At 46.9% G+C, this 15,685-nt stretch overlaps 1 protein-coding gene across 9 annotated transcripts in view; it reads right to left on the minus strand.

Annotated features, from left to right (window-relative positions):
• The window catches only part of LTBP2 (latent transforming growth factor beta binding protein 2), a 59,713-nt gene that overhangs the window by 27,029 nt on the left and 16,999 nt on the right, over window positions 1-15,685 (minus strand). For 8 of the 9 annotated variants that reach the window (XM_019551758.1, XM_019551751.1, XM_019551755.1 and 5 more), the window contains exons 6-9: window positions 10,739-10,813; window positions 3,214-3,336; window positions 1,748-1,912; window positions 68-262 (exon numbers count right to left, since the gene is read on the minus strand). In XM_019551758.1, the coding sequence (XP_019407303.1) occupies window positions 68-262; window positions 1,748-1,912; window positions 3,214-3,336; window positions 10,739-10,813 (558 nt within the window). The remainder of the gene's footprint in view (window positions 1-67; window positions 263-1,747; window positions 1,913-3,213; window positions 3,337-10,738; window positions 10,814-15,685) is intronic. The other variant, XM_019551750.1, reaches the window with a different exon arrangement.

The following is a 15,685-nucleotide window of genomic DNA, read 5'->3' on the forward strand; positions in this document are numbered from 1 at the left end:
GCTACTAATGCTCAGTTATAGCCTCAGCAACCCTCTCCCACTGAGGTGCCAGCACTGGGCATGGTACCTGTGCCTTCACCCCTAGGACTCTCCTGCAGCTGTGGCGTTCTTGCTGCCCAGCCAGATGTCTTGTTGCTGCTCTTCCCCTGCTCCTCTGAGCTGAAGGACAGCTCTTCTGCCTCAGCCTTTCTCATGGACAGACGGATATCAGAGCTGGAGTAGGTGTAGCCATGCCCTGCCGGGCAAATCTCCTTGAAGGCTTCTGCAAGGGAAACACAGGCCAAGGTTGAAAACTGAGGAAAGGGGCTGTTGTGGAGACCACCGAGGGCAGGCAGAATCAGTGGAGAGCATACAGGTTTGTCCAACAAGATAAATTAACTAAAAGGGTAATTTTCTGCTATATGACATGGCCAGACCTATATTATGCATGTGCATGCACATATGCCTCAATTTCCCCCATCTTTTAGGGTTAAGCTATGGCAACCCTATGAAGGTTAGGACATGCTTGGGCTGCATCCATGATAGAGTGTGGTCTGAAGGGTGGATGTTCCCAACAGGATGAATCTTCTTGCAGGACTGATTGTGTTTCTAACAAAGTCTGGTTAGCATTTACAGGTACTGATATAATTGAATTTGTTTGGTTCAGTGCTACCAGGAGGTCACACTGGGAAACAGGTTTCCATTCATGTTTCAACTAAGAATGCCAAAGGAAAAAGCCAAATACATGGCGGCAGGTGGGAGGGGATGAGCCTGGGTAATGGATAAATGGCTACAAAGCTGCAAGGCCAGGGAAGCTTCAGGGAATCTACAGCATTCTGAGCCTTTGAGATCTGCATGTGTCTGAGGTTGCTTTGCAAACACAAATTACAGACTGTTCAGAGTCCCCTGGCACCCTGTGCTTTTTTTTCTGTGGCACATAACATGTGATGAGTACTAATCACCTGCAACTAGTGCCTCAGGCTCTTATTACTTCAGGAAAGGAGGAAGCCCTCACTTGAGAGGAGGCAGAGATGAAAGGGACTGTCAGGTCAACCTGGACACAGGAAAAGTGGTGGTCTTCTCTTTCTAGGGCACTGTTGTCTGGGCACTGCTGAAGGCTACCTGCCAGGTCCCCCCTTCCCCTCAAGATTTTCCTCAGTTCACTCCCTGTAAAGCTTGCTGACCTGTGGAGAGACTTCAGGACTGGAATCTGCTGTGCTCCAACCCAATCTCCAGAGCTGTAGGTTGCTGTCACCTAAGATACATGTACAGGGCACAACCCAGGGCCATACTCAGATACCCAAGCTAGCCTGGGGCAAAAGCAGTCCAGCTGCATTAGTCTGGTGCTTCACTCTGGCTGATATAACCTTCAGAGAAGTGGGGTAAGTTAGTCACTGCAGAATGCTGTCCTGAAGAAGTTACTCTGCTTCTGGTACCTGAGCTAACTTGTTCAGGGCTTGCTTGGGTGTCTCTTCACAGTAATGCATTGTGCTGCACAGACAGAGCCCTGGTACTGGGCTGCACAGACACAGCCTATGGCCAGCAATCTGAGGGACAGAACTTTCTGTACCGGCCTGTGCCCTTCACGCTCAGTCTCCCTCAAACTATTCACACCCACTTCTCAGGGTGCCTGGGAAAGAGAATCAAAAAAGCACAAAGGAATTTGTGCTAGCTGTGCACCAAGTAGCTACAAGAATGTGAGAGCCAAAGGCAGCCTAAGCTCCAGGCCTACCATGCTGGGCAAAGCTGGAACAGGCCCAGCTCTTACCTGAGCCAGGCAGAGGGCACCTCTCACAATTCCTCCCCCATCCTTTGCCAACACGGCTACAGCAGCAGATCTGTTTGGTGATGTGCTGGATAAGCGGTAGGGTGCAGACACCTCCTGCTGCTGAGCGATAGCACAGCCCCTGCTCCATGGATACTGCTTTGTCCGCTGAAACATAACAGAGGGTTAGTGCCTGGGGGAGAGCTCTACCACTGCATTCATCAAAATGGAAAGGGTGCAGCTTAGACTCAACTTTCAGACCTTTCCCAGCTTTTCCCTCCATATTTATCAGCTCCTCTGCCTTTCATAGATTTCATAGACATTAGGGATGAAGGGGACCTTGGAAGATCATTGAGTCCAGCCCCTTGCCCCAGGGGCAGGATGTCAGCAGGGATCATAGGATCCCAGCAAGATAAACATCCAGATGTCTCTTGAAGGCATTCAAAGTAGGTGCTTGAACCACCCCCAGCAACAATCTATTCCAAACCTTAGGGGCTTGGACAGTAAAGAAGTTCTTCCTTATGTCCACCCTGAAATGGTCATGGAGGAGTTTGTTCAATCTTGTCATCCCTTGGGTGCTCTGGCGAACAGATGTTCCCCCAGATCCTGGTAAGCACCCCTGATAAACTTATAGGTGGCCATCAGATCACCCGAGCCTGTGCTTTTCCAGGCTGAAGAGTCCCATGGCTCTCAGCTTTTCTTCATAAAGTCTGTTTTTCTGACTTCTGATCATGTGCGTGGCTCTCCTCTGCACCCTCTCAAGCTTCTCCACATCCTTTTTGAATTGTGGAGCCCAAACTGGATGCAGCATTCCAACTGTGGCCTCACCAAGGCTGAGTACAATGGGAGCCATATTGGATCAGTCCTTCCACATCACTGCAGCTTCTGTCCATCATACATCTGGCTCTCCCTCACAATTGCCCTGGACCCTTTCACATTTGGGATGACCGCCCAGCACTGATCCACTGGCCCATTTCCAGCCCCTGGTCCAATCCCACTATTGTCATCATACCAAGAATGCAGCCAGCTGCCAATGGCAAGGGAAAAAGACAGCAGGCAGGGCTGAGGTATACCTACTTCAGCACCTGGCATGTTAAGGTTGCCTCTCTTCCCCATTGCAAACATTACATATTGCATAATCACAGATGAACCAGGGAAGGAAAGGAGTGAGAACCCCAAGCACCTTTATGGGAGTAGAGCCCTGGGATACGCATTCATGCATACATTTATGCATGGGGCCATGAATGCACACTCCCTAGTCCATGTACACACACAGACACAGAAACCAGGGTACACATTCATAAGGGACCATTTGAGCAAGATGCACACAAAGGCACACACATGGCATGCTCCACACCTTCCATCTGTCTCAAGCTCTGATGATTTGTACTCAAAGTTCAGGGAGTTGTTACCGGGGATTCCAGGCAGCTGCTTCCAACAGTGCCAGTCTGAGTCTCCAAAACACTTACAGACACAGTGACTGCGGGAAGGATCCAGCATCGTGCCAGGTCTGCAAGTGCAGCGGAAGCTCCCACGGGTGTTTACACACTCAGCTTCTTTACACAGACCAGGCATCACACACTCATTGATATCTGCACAGAAGGAGAAAACAGAATAAGCCAAGATGATCCACATGCTGTACTGTGCCTCACATGTCACTTGGTTTTGCCAAGGCACTGCACTCTGTCCCCTGCTCATTCTGCATTTGATGTAAGGGGTCAGGTTAACCTGCAGAGCTCTTCATGAGCAAACAGCAAATGCAGAGCTTCTCAGGAGCTTGTTAGCCTTGCATCTCCTTACTGCTGGATTCTCCTGACTCATCCAGTTGGGATTGCTCACTGTGTGCTGCCCAGCTATGGAACCAGTAGAGTGTGCACACTGAGCTAGGTGGTATCTCAGGCACTTGGCCTCGCTAGCTGGACTGTAGGCTGGGGCATTGATTTTCCAGGTGATTTCAGACACTCCTCCACAAAATCAGCCTTCCTAAAATCTCCTGCCCCCTTGTCCCAGGGGCCTGTCTTGTTTGCCTCCTAGCTAAGTTCCCCTGAATCCTGACCAAATTGTTCCCCTTGGTTCTCTCTGCGTTTGCCTTCAGAATGAATTTTTACTTAACTTAGGGCAGGGCACACACACAAGTTACCATAAGGGAGAGAAGGGCAGGATTCTGCTGCATGCCAGCTGCTCCACAGTAACTATCCATGTGCACACTCTTATCCCATGATAAGGAAAGCCAGTCTGCAGCAGCTTACCCCCTCTTCCCCTGAAGGCTGTTTGTCCTCATGTGGTTTACTTTTCGATTACCATGGGTAAGAGTGTTCACACAGGCAGTTGCTGCAGCACAGCTGATGCACAGTAAAGTCCTGCTCTCCTCTGACTCGCAGTAAGTTGTTAGTGTGCCCATGCTGCAAGTCTCTGGGGTTATCCACATGGAAATGGATCTTGGCTCATGGAAAGGAATGACCCTCCACATTACTGGCCTTTGTCCTTGCTCTCTTGGATCAAGCTAGTAGTCCTTGCTAGTCTGGCACCACACCTGCCCTATGGTATTAGGCCGAGTCTCTCTAACCCAGCATCATATGTGCAGCTGCACAGAATCCAATGGTCCAATGACGTAGGTGGCATTCATGCTGTGAACTGCCTGAGAGGATGTTCTTTCTGTGGTGACTGCAATCCTACATATGCTGTGCACTGCTGGGCAGGTGCTGCTGCACAGTTGGCTCTTAAGTGACTGCTCTTCTCAGGAATCCTTATGCCAAACAGACGTGTTACTGCTTGGGGCTATCCTGGTCACCATTTTGAAAACTCTCAGGAGCATGCTCATTAGGCCTTGACTGCCAGCCAGTCTCATCCTCTCACTCCAGTCCCCTTAAAGGCCAGGCTGGGCCACTCTCTGCAAAGGATTCAGTCAGGAATCCAAGAGTACCAGCGTGCAGCAAGGCCTTTGAAACCTGCCCTTGGGCTGAGCTCCCAGTCCAGGTGATCTGTCAGAGGAGCAGAAGGCAAGTATCCTGCCTATCAGTGCTGCAGCTCATGCTGGGGATGTCATCAGGCCAGCTGACACCTGCAGAATCCTAGTCTCACCTCTCCCACCAATTCACTGTGTGATTTCAGCCCAGTTCTTTTCCTGTGATAAGGCAAGGAATTTTCTAGATAAAAATATGTCTCTCTTTGTTGTTTAGGTCTAGATTTGATATGATGCCATACCAGAAATCACTGGTGAAGCTGGTGTTGAGCAGAGCTGTAAAGTGGGTGAGAAGGGAGATGGTGACATCTATGTCCAAAGGGGAACCATCAGACTGGAAGGAGGTTAACACTGGAGTGCCTCCATGAGCTTAGTATTTTCATTAATTACTCTGACACAGAACAGGGGGAGCAGGCTGATGATGTGTTGAGGGTACAAAGTTTAGAAGCATTATTGATACAGAAGAAGACTGGAATATCACATAGGAAGAACCAAGTGACCTTCAGAACTAAAAATTCAGTAGTACAAAATGCCAGATCCTGCATTTATGGACTAATAACAAGAACTTCAGCTATAAGCTGGGGTCACATCAGTTGGAGAGCAGGGAGCAGGAGAAGGTCTGAGCTCATCTGGAATACTGTGTATATTTCTGGTTAGCCAGGTTCAAGAAAGCTGAATTCAAACTGGAACATGTGTAGGGAAGAACTATTAGGGGCATAAGGGGAACTGCTAGCCTGTCACACAAGAGGAAGCAGGCTAAGAGCTCAGCTTGTTTCAATTAGCAATAAGAAAGCTGTGAGGGATATGATTGCTGTCTATAAATACATCCAGGGAGGGGAAAGAGCTATTCATGCTAAAAGACAGTGCTGGCACACAAAAAAATTGGCATGAACTGGCTATGAAGAAATTTCAGCTGGAAATTAGGTTCCTAAACACCAGAGAAGAGAGGTTCTGGAACAGCCATCCAATCTGAGTAGTGAGGGCAAAAAAAATCCCTGGTTTTAAAGATAGAGCTTGATTGATTTATGAGACAGATTATAGTGTATGACCCTGTGGACTTAGAAAGCCTCTTCTAGCCTTAGGTTCCCATCTCTTGTCTGGGCCCTCTGCACCACAGGGGTAATAACACCCCTAGGGACAGCAATAGTCACTTAACAATATTAAATCAATCTCAAAAGCATCAGGTAAGTACACATTATTATCACTATGTTCACAATGGGAGAGAGAGACTTCAGTCCTGATCTTGGTTCCAGTCATCACAACCACTATCCATCAGTGACCTAATGACTATACTTCAAGAGGGATGTGGATGACCTTGAAAGGGTCCAGAGGAGGGCTACTCATACAGTTAAGGGCCTGCAGGTAAGGTCCTACAAGGAGAGATTGAGGGACCTGAATCTCTTCAGCCTCCACAAAAGAAGGCTGAGAGGGAATCTTGTGGCTGTGTACAAATTCATCTTGTGGGGGAGCAAGGAATAGGGTACACTCTGTTTACCAAGGTGCCCACTGGGGTTACTAGGAACAACAACCATAAGCTGATGGAGAGCAGATTTAGATTAGACATTAGACATACCAAATTTCTTTATGGTAAGGGTTGCCAAAATCTGGAATGGGCTTCCAAGGGAGGTGGTGCTCTCCCCTATCTTGGAGGTCTTTAAGAGTAGACTAGACAAGCACTTAGGTGTGGTCATCTGACTCCAGCACTCTTTCCTGCCCAGGGCAGGGGGTCAAACTACTGAGGTCCCTTCTGACCCTAAACATCTATGAAATCTATGACTAAGCAGAGTCACAGAATACAGCAAACAAGAGCCCATTCCCCCATTGCTGCTGCTCCCAAACTGCTGGCTGTGTACTGCTTTTTTAAGAAATGGGTATGAAGTGACTTGGTTGAACAGACACAATTCACATAGTTCCCATGGTACATAGGCCATGGTTTAGGATCTCTCTCCTCACTACCACACTGGGCATCTAACCCCTTCTGCTGGCTTCAGACAGACCCATCATCCCCTTCCTAGAGCAAGAGAAACCTAGCAAGGCTGGTACTTTTCACTCAAGAGCCTAGATTGTACAAATTGAAACCCAGATGAAGGGTAATATGTCTCTGCACTGTGTATGGTCCCTTGTAACTCAGGGACCATACGCTGGAGAGGCAGTTTACCTACACCCCTTTGCCATAAGCAGTCATTTATACAATGAAGTTTCTGGAAGCATCACTGCTCAGCCAGAATTAGTGAGAAGGTGCCACAAAAGTCTAGGTGTAAGTAATAGCCAATGGGTTGGTGCCATCTCTTGTGACTGGAGATACTGCTTTTGGAAGTGCCAGTCTGGGGCAGGCAGCTTAATCATTCCCTGTGGCCTGTATTCCAGGCAGAGGTTAGAGATAAACTATAGAACTCACAAGGCCTTAAGACCAAGATAATTTAGTCAGCCTCACCCAAACCCCTCAGATAAAATCTTAGTGCCATTACCACTGGGAAGGACCAATCACAAGCAGACCTTGCTCTCCAGCAAAATCTTCACCGCTGCATGGTACACAGAGAAGGCAGATATCGAGAGACATACAATCAGTTTCTTCAGAAAGCAAATGCCAAGCTGAGAGACAGTGGAGAGACAGTTGAGAAGCTGATTCCCCTTTGGACATAGACATCACCATCTCCCTTCTCACCCACTTTACAGTTCTGCTCAACATCAGCTTCACCAGTGATTTCTGGTGTGGCATCATATCAAATGTAGACATAAACAACAAGGAGAGAGAGACATATTTTTATCTAGAAAATTCCTTGCCTTATCACAGGAAAGGAACCAGGCTGAGATCACACAGTGAATTGGTGGGAGAGGTGGGACTAGGATTCTGCAGCTGTCAAATGACATCCCCAGCACAAGCTGCAGCACTGATAGGCAGGAGACTTGCCTTCTGCTCCGCTGACAGAGGACCAGCTGAGCTGCCATATGGTAGAGAACTGCTTAAAACCCAAGGGCTCATCTTCTTCATTGCAGAGAGGCTCCTTCAAATGATTGAAAATGACCTCCCACCACAGGAAAAAAGAAAAAATCTGTACATAACACTAAGTCCCTGATCCACCATCTCTCTACCATTTCTGGGCCTTCTCCCATCCTGCTGGAGCAAGAAGCAGTGGGGAAAGCTGCAGGCACTGCAGCACCCTGCTATTCATCCAAAACAGAATTTATGACCTGTACATTCTGAGGGCCAAACCCCAGGCCTGCCTGGACCCCTATCTCAGGCAGGGGCTTTATCTTCATTAGAGGCCATAGGGCTTATTTTCTCTGGTGAGCTGGCAGTGCTTGACTAGCTTGTCATACTAACATAGTCCCAAGGGATCTGAGTCACCTAGCATCTGAACAAGCTGAAGGATATAAAGTATTAGAGTAATGAACCGCACAAGTTATACCAGCAGCCAGGGCTGGGCTTTTGCGTGCCTAATTTAAAACAGAGGGCTAGATCCTGGCCCCACTCCAACTACCTTGTATTCCTCTGGCAGTGCAATGAGGCTGTCCTAAGTAGAACGGAAATCTCCCAGAAGTGCTGTCAGCCCTACACCACATGCCCCCTTCCTTCCCCCACCTCCCCAGTCCCCAACTGTGCGCTGGGACTGGGGCTGCACCCATAACAACTGGGCTCGGAGAAAAGAGGAACCTACAAGGCCAGAGCTGCAAGCAATCCAGTTGCTGTCCCCAGTCAGGAACCTAGCCATTTTCTTCCACTTTGTACAGGCCTGTTAGTGCAAAAAACCTCCTGACCCAGGGTCCAGGGACAGGCAGCAGAGGGGAGTCTGCTGGAACTTACAACACACAGCAGAGGTCCTGGTTAGTTTATAGAAGGGCCAAGCATATCGGTGTTTGATGGGTAAACTGAGTCCAAGTCAAAGATGAGCATGAGCAAGTGCCAGGCTCTACAGCTCCCATGCATTCTCTGCCCAGTGCCCTTGGTATGTTCTGCAGCAGGGTATGGGCACCAGCATGGTCACTGGGATCATCCCAAGACCATGTGAACCTTCTGGGGTAATCCTGGTGATGATGTGCTCTCAGTCCTCCTGCATATTCAGTTGGCAGCAATAACACTTGTAGCTCAGTCAGAGGGGGGTCTTTATCTTTTCCCACCTGGGCCTGCAAGACAATTGTAGGCCTAGCAGCTGGGTTTCTACTCCTAGTGCCATGTTCCCTGATGCACAGAGTCATATGCAGGGGAGCACCAGGAAGCTCCTTCTCCAGCACTTGCACTGCTTTTGTGAATAGCAGAGCTGAAGCCCTCAGCCCATCAGTAATCAACAGCAATCAGCAAATCCACTGGAGACACTGCAGCTCCAGCTTCCAACTATTGGCTCTGGAGTATTCATGGTGTGCAGCCCAGCTGACCTCCAGAGAAATGAGTCTGGATAGTGTTTCCTGCAGTCTGTTTAGATGGCCTCAAGGTAATGCTAACTAGTGCTGGATCGTTCCACTGTTCTTGACTGGACACAGTAACAGGCTTGCCTCTTCAAGGTTGCACCATGGTCCACAGCAAGCAAAGGACAGGGAGTATCCTTGGAAATGCAGACAGGTAATTTGTTTGTCTGCAGCAAGGGAACAGGGGAAACCCACATTGGCTTGCTGAATGTACAGATCAGAGCCAGGAGGTTTCCCAAGGTCCCCGTAGCTTTGGCTAGAATGCTGCTGCCATCCCTCATCAATGCTTGCACAAGAACCTACAAAGCCAAAGCTCAGTTAATCACACAATATCTTGGCCTCTTGACAGCTGAGCTCCCATCTCATGGACAATTGTCTTAAGAAAATACATTAAGCTCTCATCATCACACTCACTCTGCTGGTGAGGATCTCAGCTAACCTGGACGGTTCCTCTCTGATGCTCTATCAGACAAATTGCATTCTTGGTCTTTCAATTCAGATTCTGAGCTAGTGCTGAAGTTCTTAGAACACATCCCATGGCCAAAGCAAGAACACATGAATGTGAATACAGATGGCACCTCAAGGCAACAGAGCACCTGCAGGACAGTATGTCTTCTGCCTGGCTCAGAAAGACCCCTGGGGTGGCTCCAGATCACATCTCCCAACTACATCTTCTTCCCTCCTGACACACACCCAATGCTACAAGTCATACAAAAAACACAGTCAAACCATCATGGGGAATCAAAGCCACTACCTTCATGAAAACTGTCCCACAAGACCCTGTGGGAAAGCTCAAGTTTGACTCATTAATTAAACATGATGGAAAGTCCCTGCTACAGAAGGTGAGTCAGTGGACTACTGGCCGTGGGCTTGCTTGGACTAGACCCAGTCTCTCTGATGTATTTCTAGCTGCCACTTCTTAGATTATTATGAATCATGAAAATGGAATCAGGAAATTCAAGATTTCAACCAGAATGTGGAAAACACAAGCTTTATTGCCTGATATGAAGCAACAAGGATATACATAATGAGTGGTACAGAGACATCATTGCCCTGAGTGGGGGCAGAGGGGGCTTTGGGGATGAGAGATTTAAACTGACTACCCCAGTTTAAAACAGACTCTGAGGAACCTCATACTGTAGAAAGTTTATGTACTCAGTATAGAAAGGTTTATGCACTAACTCGCTTTCATGGTCAGAGCTCCCTTTCCTGAAAAAAAAATTAAACAAACTCCCATACAAAGCTTCTTTAGTAACCAAGAGGTAGAGTTGCCTCAAGAAACATACACATCCCTTCTACTTAACATCACTAAGTATGGGCTGAACATAGACATAAAGATCACCACCTTATGCAGAGACTGGGACTTAGCAAATGTACCTGGTGGGTCAGAGTTAAGATTGTTCTCGCAATGTATCAGGTGACTTTTGCTATGCCGATATTGCTGTTAATCAGCCATACAAGCGCTCAGTCATGCAATATGTACATACAATTAACATGTAACTATTTTTTCACACTTTTAAGGCATGTCATTCTTCAAATATAATTTTGCCAGTTGATCTGTTTTAGGGTTCCTAACTATCTATATTTTGTTCTGCTTGACATATAGTAGACTGGAAATGGGGCCTTACCTTGACAGTGGCTCTGATTCAGCTTCTTGTACCCTTGGGGACATTCCAGGTATCCATACTCAATCACTGGATGAGCTAGGAAGAAAACATATAGCTTAAGGAGTTATGGCAAAACTCCATAATTCCACGTCCTCTTCCTTCCACATTAACTCAAACCTCTGATTTTTACTCACTAGCTTAATGTATCCCTGATCCCATTAAGTTTAATGTAAGCTTAATGTATCCCTGATCCTACCTTTCCTGCCATGATCTTAGCTTGCATGCATGCTGCATTGTTCAGTGGTAGTCACAAAATTGACAAGGGCATACAGCTGATCAAAGACCATCCCCCACACACTCTCCTAAATCTAATGCTTTCTCTTCAGCCTTGCACTCAACCACTCTGCTGCTGGTGTATGAGTCTTCTCCTTAACTACAGTAGCCTGTCTCTGGAGCTGCCTTTCCACATCATCTCCATCCCTTTTCAAATCTCTTGTCTGGTCTGTGACCTTGTTCTCAGCCTCTGAATCTCCCCCACATTTCTAGAAAATCTCTCTGTCCCTTGCCTACTACTTGAATTTTTCCACCTACTATTCAAGCAGTTGTTACTCACTATATAACAGACTAAATTTCAGAAGACCCCTGGTCACAGCATTCCCACTGATTGCAAAGGATAGTCTCTAAGGGAAGGATCTATAGAACAAGGACCAGTGCTTCTCTTTTCTGCCACTGACATGACTATGTCTTGTGTTATTTAAATCTAAAACTCTGTTTAGGCTACTCTGCATATATAAAAGGTCAGGATGAATTTAGCTATATTCAGGTAAACGCAGCTGGCCTGATAGGGGACAAGAGAGAAAAGGGAAGTGTCTGAATAGCAGCTGTTTCAAAGTATCCACTTCACAATGAAGGATGTGCAAGCATCAGTCAGTTTCCCAGCTGCCAGACATGCTTAGAAGTTAAGCTGTTCACCTTTAACCTCCAAGAAGAGGGCTAGGTTCTGACTGAGGCTGAATATGCCATAACTCAGAGTAGATTTTCATAACAAGCCCTATGGTAACATGTTCCAAAACCTCTGTGTCTTTAGTGCCTAAGTCCCATTGACTTTGCATTAAACTGAGACTTCTAGGTGACTAGGTTACTTTTGAAAGTGGGTTTTAGGGAATACTGAAAATACCACCTGTGGCCTTCATCCCCTCAGCTTGAGATGTACTGACCATGATTCCCCTAACTATTGGACTTTAGCCCTATGCAGATGTTTGGGTTTCTGCATGGTTTTAGATTATTATCATATATAAGCAAAGGGGGTTACATCATTTTTATTATCATTCACTGATTTTATGATAACATAAAGGATGCTTGTTTGACTTTTCTCAGACTTTCCCATGACAAGAGGCTTTCACAAGAATTCAAGTATTTGGGGGTTAGGATTTTCCTCTTTGAAAGATGCTCTAATAATGTAATGACTTTTCCCATTTCTTTCCATGATAAACAAGCAGTCAGCCTCATTCTGTCCTAGAGCTTCCTGTGGGCAGGGCATCTGGAAGAACTAAGTTCCTCAGTGGTCCCCAAGACCATGCTCTCTCGTCTGGTCTGTGACCTTGTTCTCAGCCTCTGAATCTCCCCCACATTTCTAGCAACCTCTTTTTAACGCCAATCAATTAGAATGTGAAGATGCAAATCAGCTCTGGGAGACAACACACGTGCTGATGCTTTAGAATCCACAGATGAAGGACAGCTGCCATCTTGTCCTTTTCTAGGCAGTGTTAATGTAAATTGAGGTCAAGTCCCAAAGTGAAGAATCCAAATTCTTCCAGATGAAACACAGCAACACCTCTCTACAACATGGTTATCTTATCATCATCCCACAAACAGCCAGGCCAGCTTCCCTGAAGCATGGCCTGACCAAGAATAATGTGACATGCAAGATCCTGATTCATCCACACCACCTGCAGCAAGGCACAGAATCCTGCATGAAGATTCAGCCATGCAAGGCTCATCTAGATGGGCACAAATCCATGCCTTTGGTGCTGTAAGCCTCAGATCCTCAAAAAACTGGGCTCAGCTATGAATTTGAACCCACTTGTGACATTTTCCTATAAATCATGTGAACAAGTGGCACTTAGGTGGAGTAGCTCCAGATGAATGAAACCCACAATTTGAGACTAGACTAGTTAGAGACAAAGAATACATACAAAGTAATGATTCTCCTGTCATGTCATTAGGGGTAGCAGAAGAAAGGACCCTTCCCACTGGGAAGCCACATCAGCTAGAGACTAGAGCAGTGGGAACTGGCCATTAGGACAATTTCTATTCTCCTAGTGTGGGTATTCACATACTTTTGATTGATCATAGTAATCTTTTACAGACCCCTTAGACATACCCTGTGGACCCCCAGGGGTCTGCAGACCATAGGTTGAAAACCACTGCTCTAATGGAAAGTTCTTTCAGAGCACAAAGCATCATTGTTCAAGATGCAAGACCCCAGAAGCACTGATGTATCAATGGAGGGGGAGGGAGAGGGGGAGGTGGGGCAGGGGAGGGCATGCCCCTGGTCACCAGCCAGGGGGCAGGGAGGAGTACCAAGTGGGCCCTCCAGGGGGTACTTGGTCCCCCGGTGGCACTCCTGGTTTCGCTGCCAGCACTTCCAATTCTGCCACCAGTGTTTCCGGGCTTGGCTGCCAGGGGACCCCCTCCTCCTCGCTCAGTGATTGGGCATGGATGGCGGGGGAAGCGCAAATGCATGCATTGGCCCCCGGGCACTGGAGACCCATGGTACGCCACTGCCCAGGAGGTTAAAGTCACCTAAAGGAGGCTTAAGAGCTATGCAAGTATACTTGTTGGATATGGTATCAGGTGTAACTTGAGGTTCAGCATAGATCATGTTGGAGATTAATGAGGGACATGGGAAAGTCAGACTTTAAACACATGGAAGTGGTGCCCTTCCTCAGCAGCATTCATCTAGCAGTTGCAGTCCTGGTAGAGACCTATATGTCCCCTCCCTTGAAGAACTTGCCCCATACAAAGGGACCTTTTGATTGATCCACTGGAAGCCATCAGTGAATGTCACAGAGCTTGATATGGAATTACTGCATCAACCATAGGTGCATTCCAACCTTCTGACCCAGCCTTGCACTGACAAATGTTTATCTACCATTGTGAAATAAATTACAACAGGATCACAAAGGTCCTACACATGGGCAAGAGAGCTATAATCCCCTCACCCATCCAATGACCCATCACATAAGCAGGAGATTAGAAAGGCCATCAGGGCCCAGGTCCTTACACATTTCTATCCTCAGTGATAGGAGATGATGCTGCATCCTGCCTCTGATCTGGAAATTTTGCTTAAAAATAGTCTCAATAGCCTAAGCACATGGGTAGTACAATTGAGAGGTATCTCCTACATACATTAACAAAACTTTTGAGGAAGCCTGGGGCTCAGAGCTGAGAAGCTGCCCCAAATCTGCTGACTTATGAAGTTTGAAAATTCCCAGGGAGTACTTGGGTACTGGCCTAGCTGCATTTTCCAAGTTGTTGGAACCTGTTGGTAGGTTACAGCTATATGATACAATTCTAACACCTGAGATCAATCACCTCTCCATCACCATGATGTCTCAGGTCCCCTGCCTGGATCATCCAGTGGCATATGACAAGGAACATGGAAGTGGAAGGAATGACACAGGCCCTTGATGAGGTGCCGGAATAACAACCAAGGGCTCATTTATTAACTTTTCCTCCTTTTTACAAGGCTCTTTTTGCTCTGGCTGCACATGATTTCCTGAGAGAAAATTTAAATAGTTGCTTAAAATAGTTTTGTGGGCTTAAAAATGGCTTATAACCTGCACAATTAAATCTCACAAAACTTTTTATAGGCAAGTAAAACTCAGCCTATAAATTCCAAAGAGGCAAAAGTCAGGCACCATGTTTTGGAGTGAAAGAAAGTGAATTTTGAGGATGAGAGCTGGGAACTGAGCAAAGACAAGCATGAGTGTTATGCACAGGGGGTGGGAATTATTTTTAACATGCTGTGGAGTATAAGTGGGAACAAGATGTATGCACAATAGTTGAATAGCCATGTGGCCATACTGTCCCCTATGCCTCATCTAGCACTTACAGTTCTCACACCTGGTATCATGTCTGCCATCATATTGCAAGCCCTTGGTGGCATGAAGCAACTTGCATATTGGGGTTTCCTAAATTAATCAATAAAGACCATTAAGACAGCTCTATGTTCACCACAGGCAACATCTTGCAGAACCAGTCCGTAAGAGATTGTTTCTCACTTCACTCCCAGGTGAGAAGTTCAGGAAACTAAGGACAAGAGAACATCAAACTGTTCAGCACCTTCTAAAAGATGCAAGGGAGAGAGTATTCAGGATCTGTGGCTACATTAAATTGTTTCTTTGGTGAGTGATGGTCTATGGGAAGCAGAGAGAACCTGTGCTTCTGGTAAGCTTAGCTTCAATAGAGAAAGGACCCAGAACAGAAGTCCATTTACCACCTCTCCAGCTCAGTCCCAAGCAGCAACCAGAGATGCTTTGAGGATATCTGAAAGCTGGTGAGGCTTGCATCTGGCCAGGGCAGCCTGGGGGCTGGGGGCATGGCCATCAGGATTGCAGGGGACAGGTAGGACCCTAGGTAGGGTTCAAGTTCCAAAATGTGAATAAAGAAAAAAACAAATCTCTAGCCCAACCTACACTGGGACTGGGACTGGGACTGCTGGGAGATTCCTAGTCAGTCCTACTGTGCCATCCATATGCTGGGTGAGGACATTAATGTATCAAGAAACATTCGTTGGCCCTGGCACTGTGTGATCACTGATAAGATACACAGCAATGTGGTACATGAGCAGTCAAACAGGGTAGCTGCTTCTCCAGAAAGTCTGTAGGGAAAAACAGACCCCTGCCCTGGAAATATAATGAATAGAGTAAAAAAAAAATGCTGAGAACATTATTTGAACACCAG

This window comes from Crocodylus porosus, unplaced genomic scaffold (genome assembly GCF_001723895.1).
Source record: "Crocodylus porosus isolate Cpor-Errol unplaced genomic scaffold, CroPor_comp1, whole genome shotgun sequence".
Classification (NCBI taxonomy): domain Eukaryota; kingdom Metazoa; phylum Chordata; order Crocodylia; family Crocodylidae; genus Crocodylus; species Crocodylus porosus.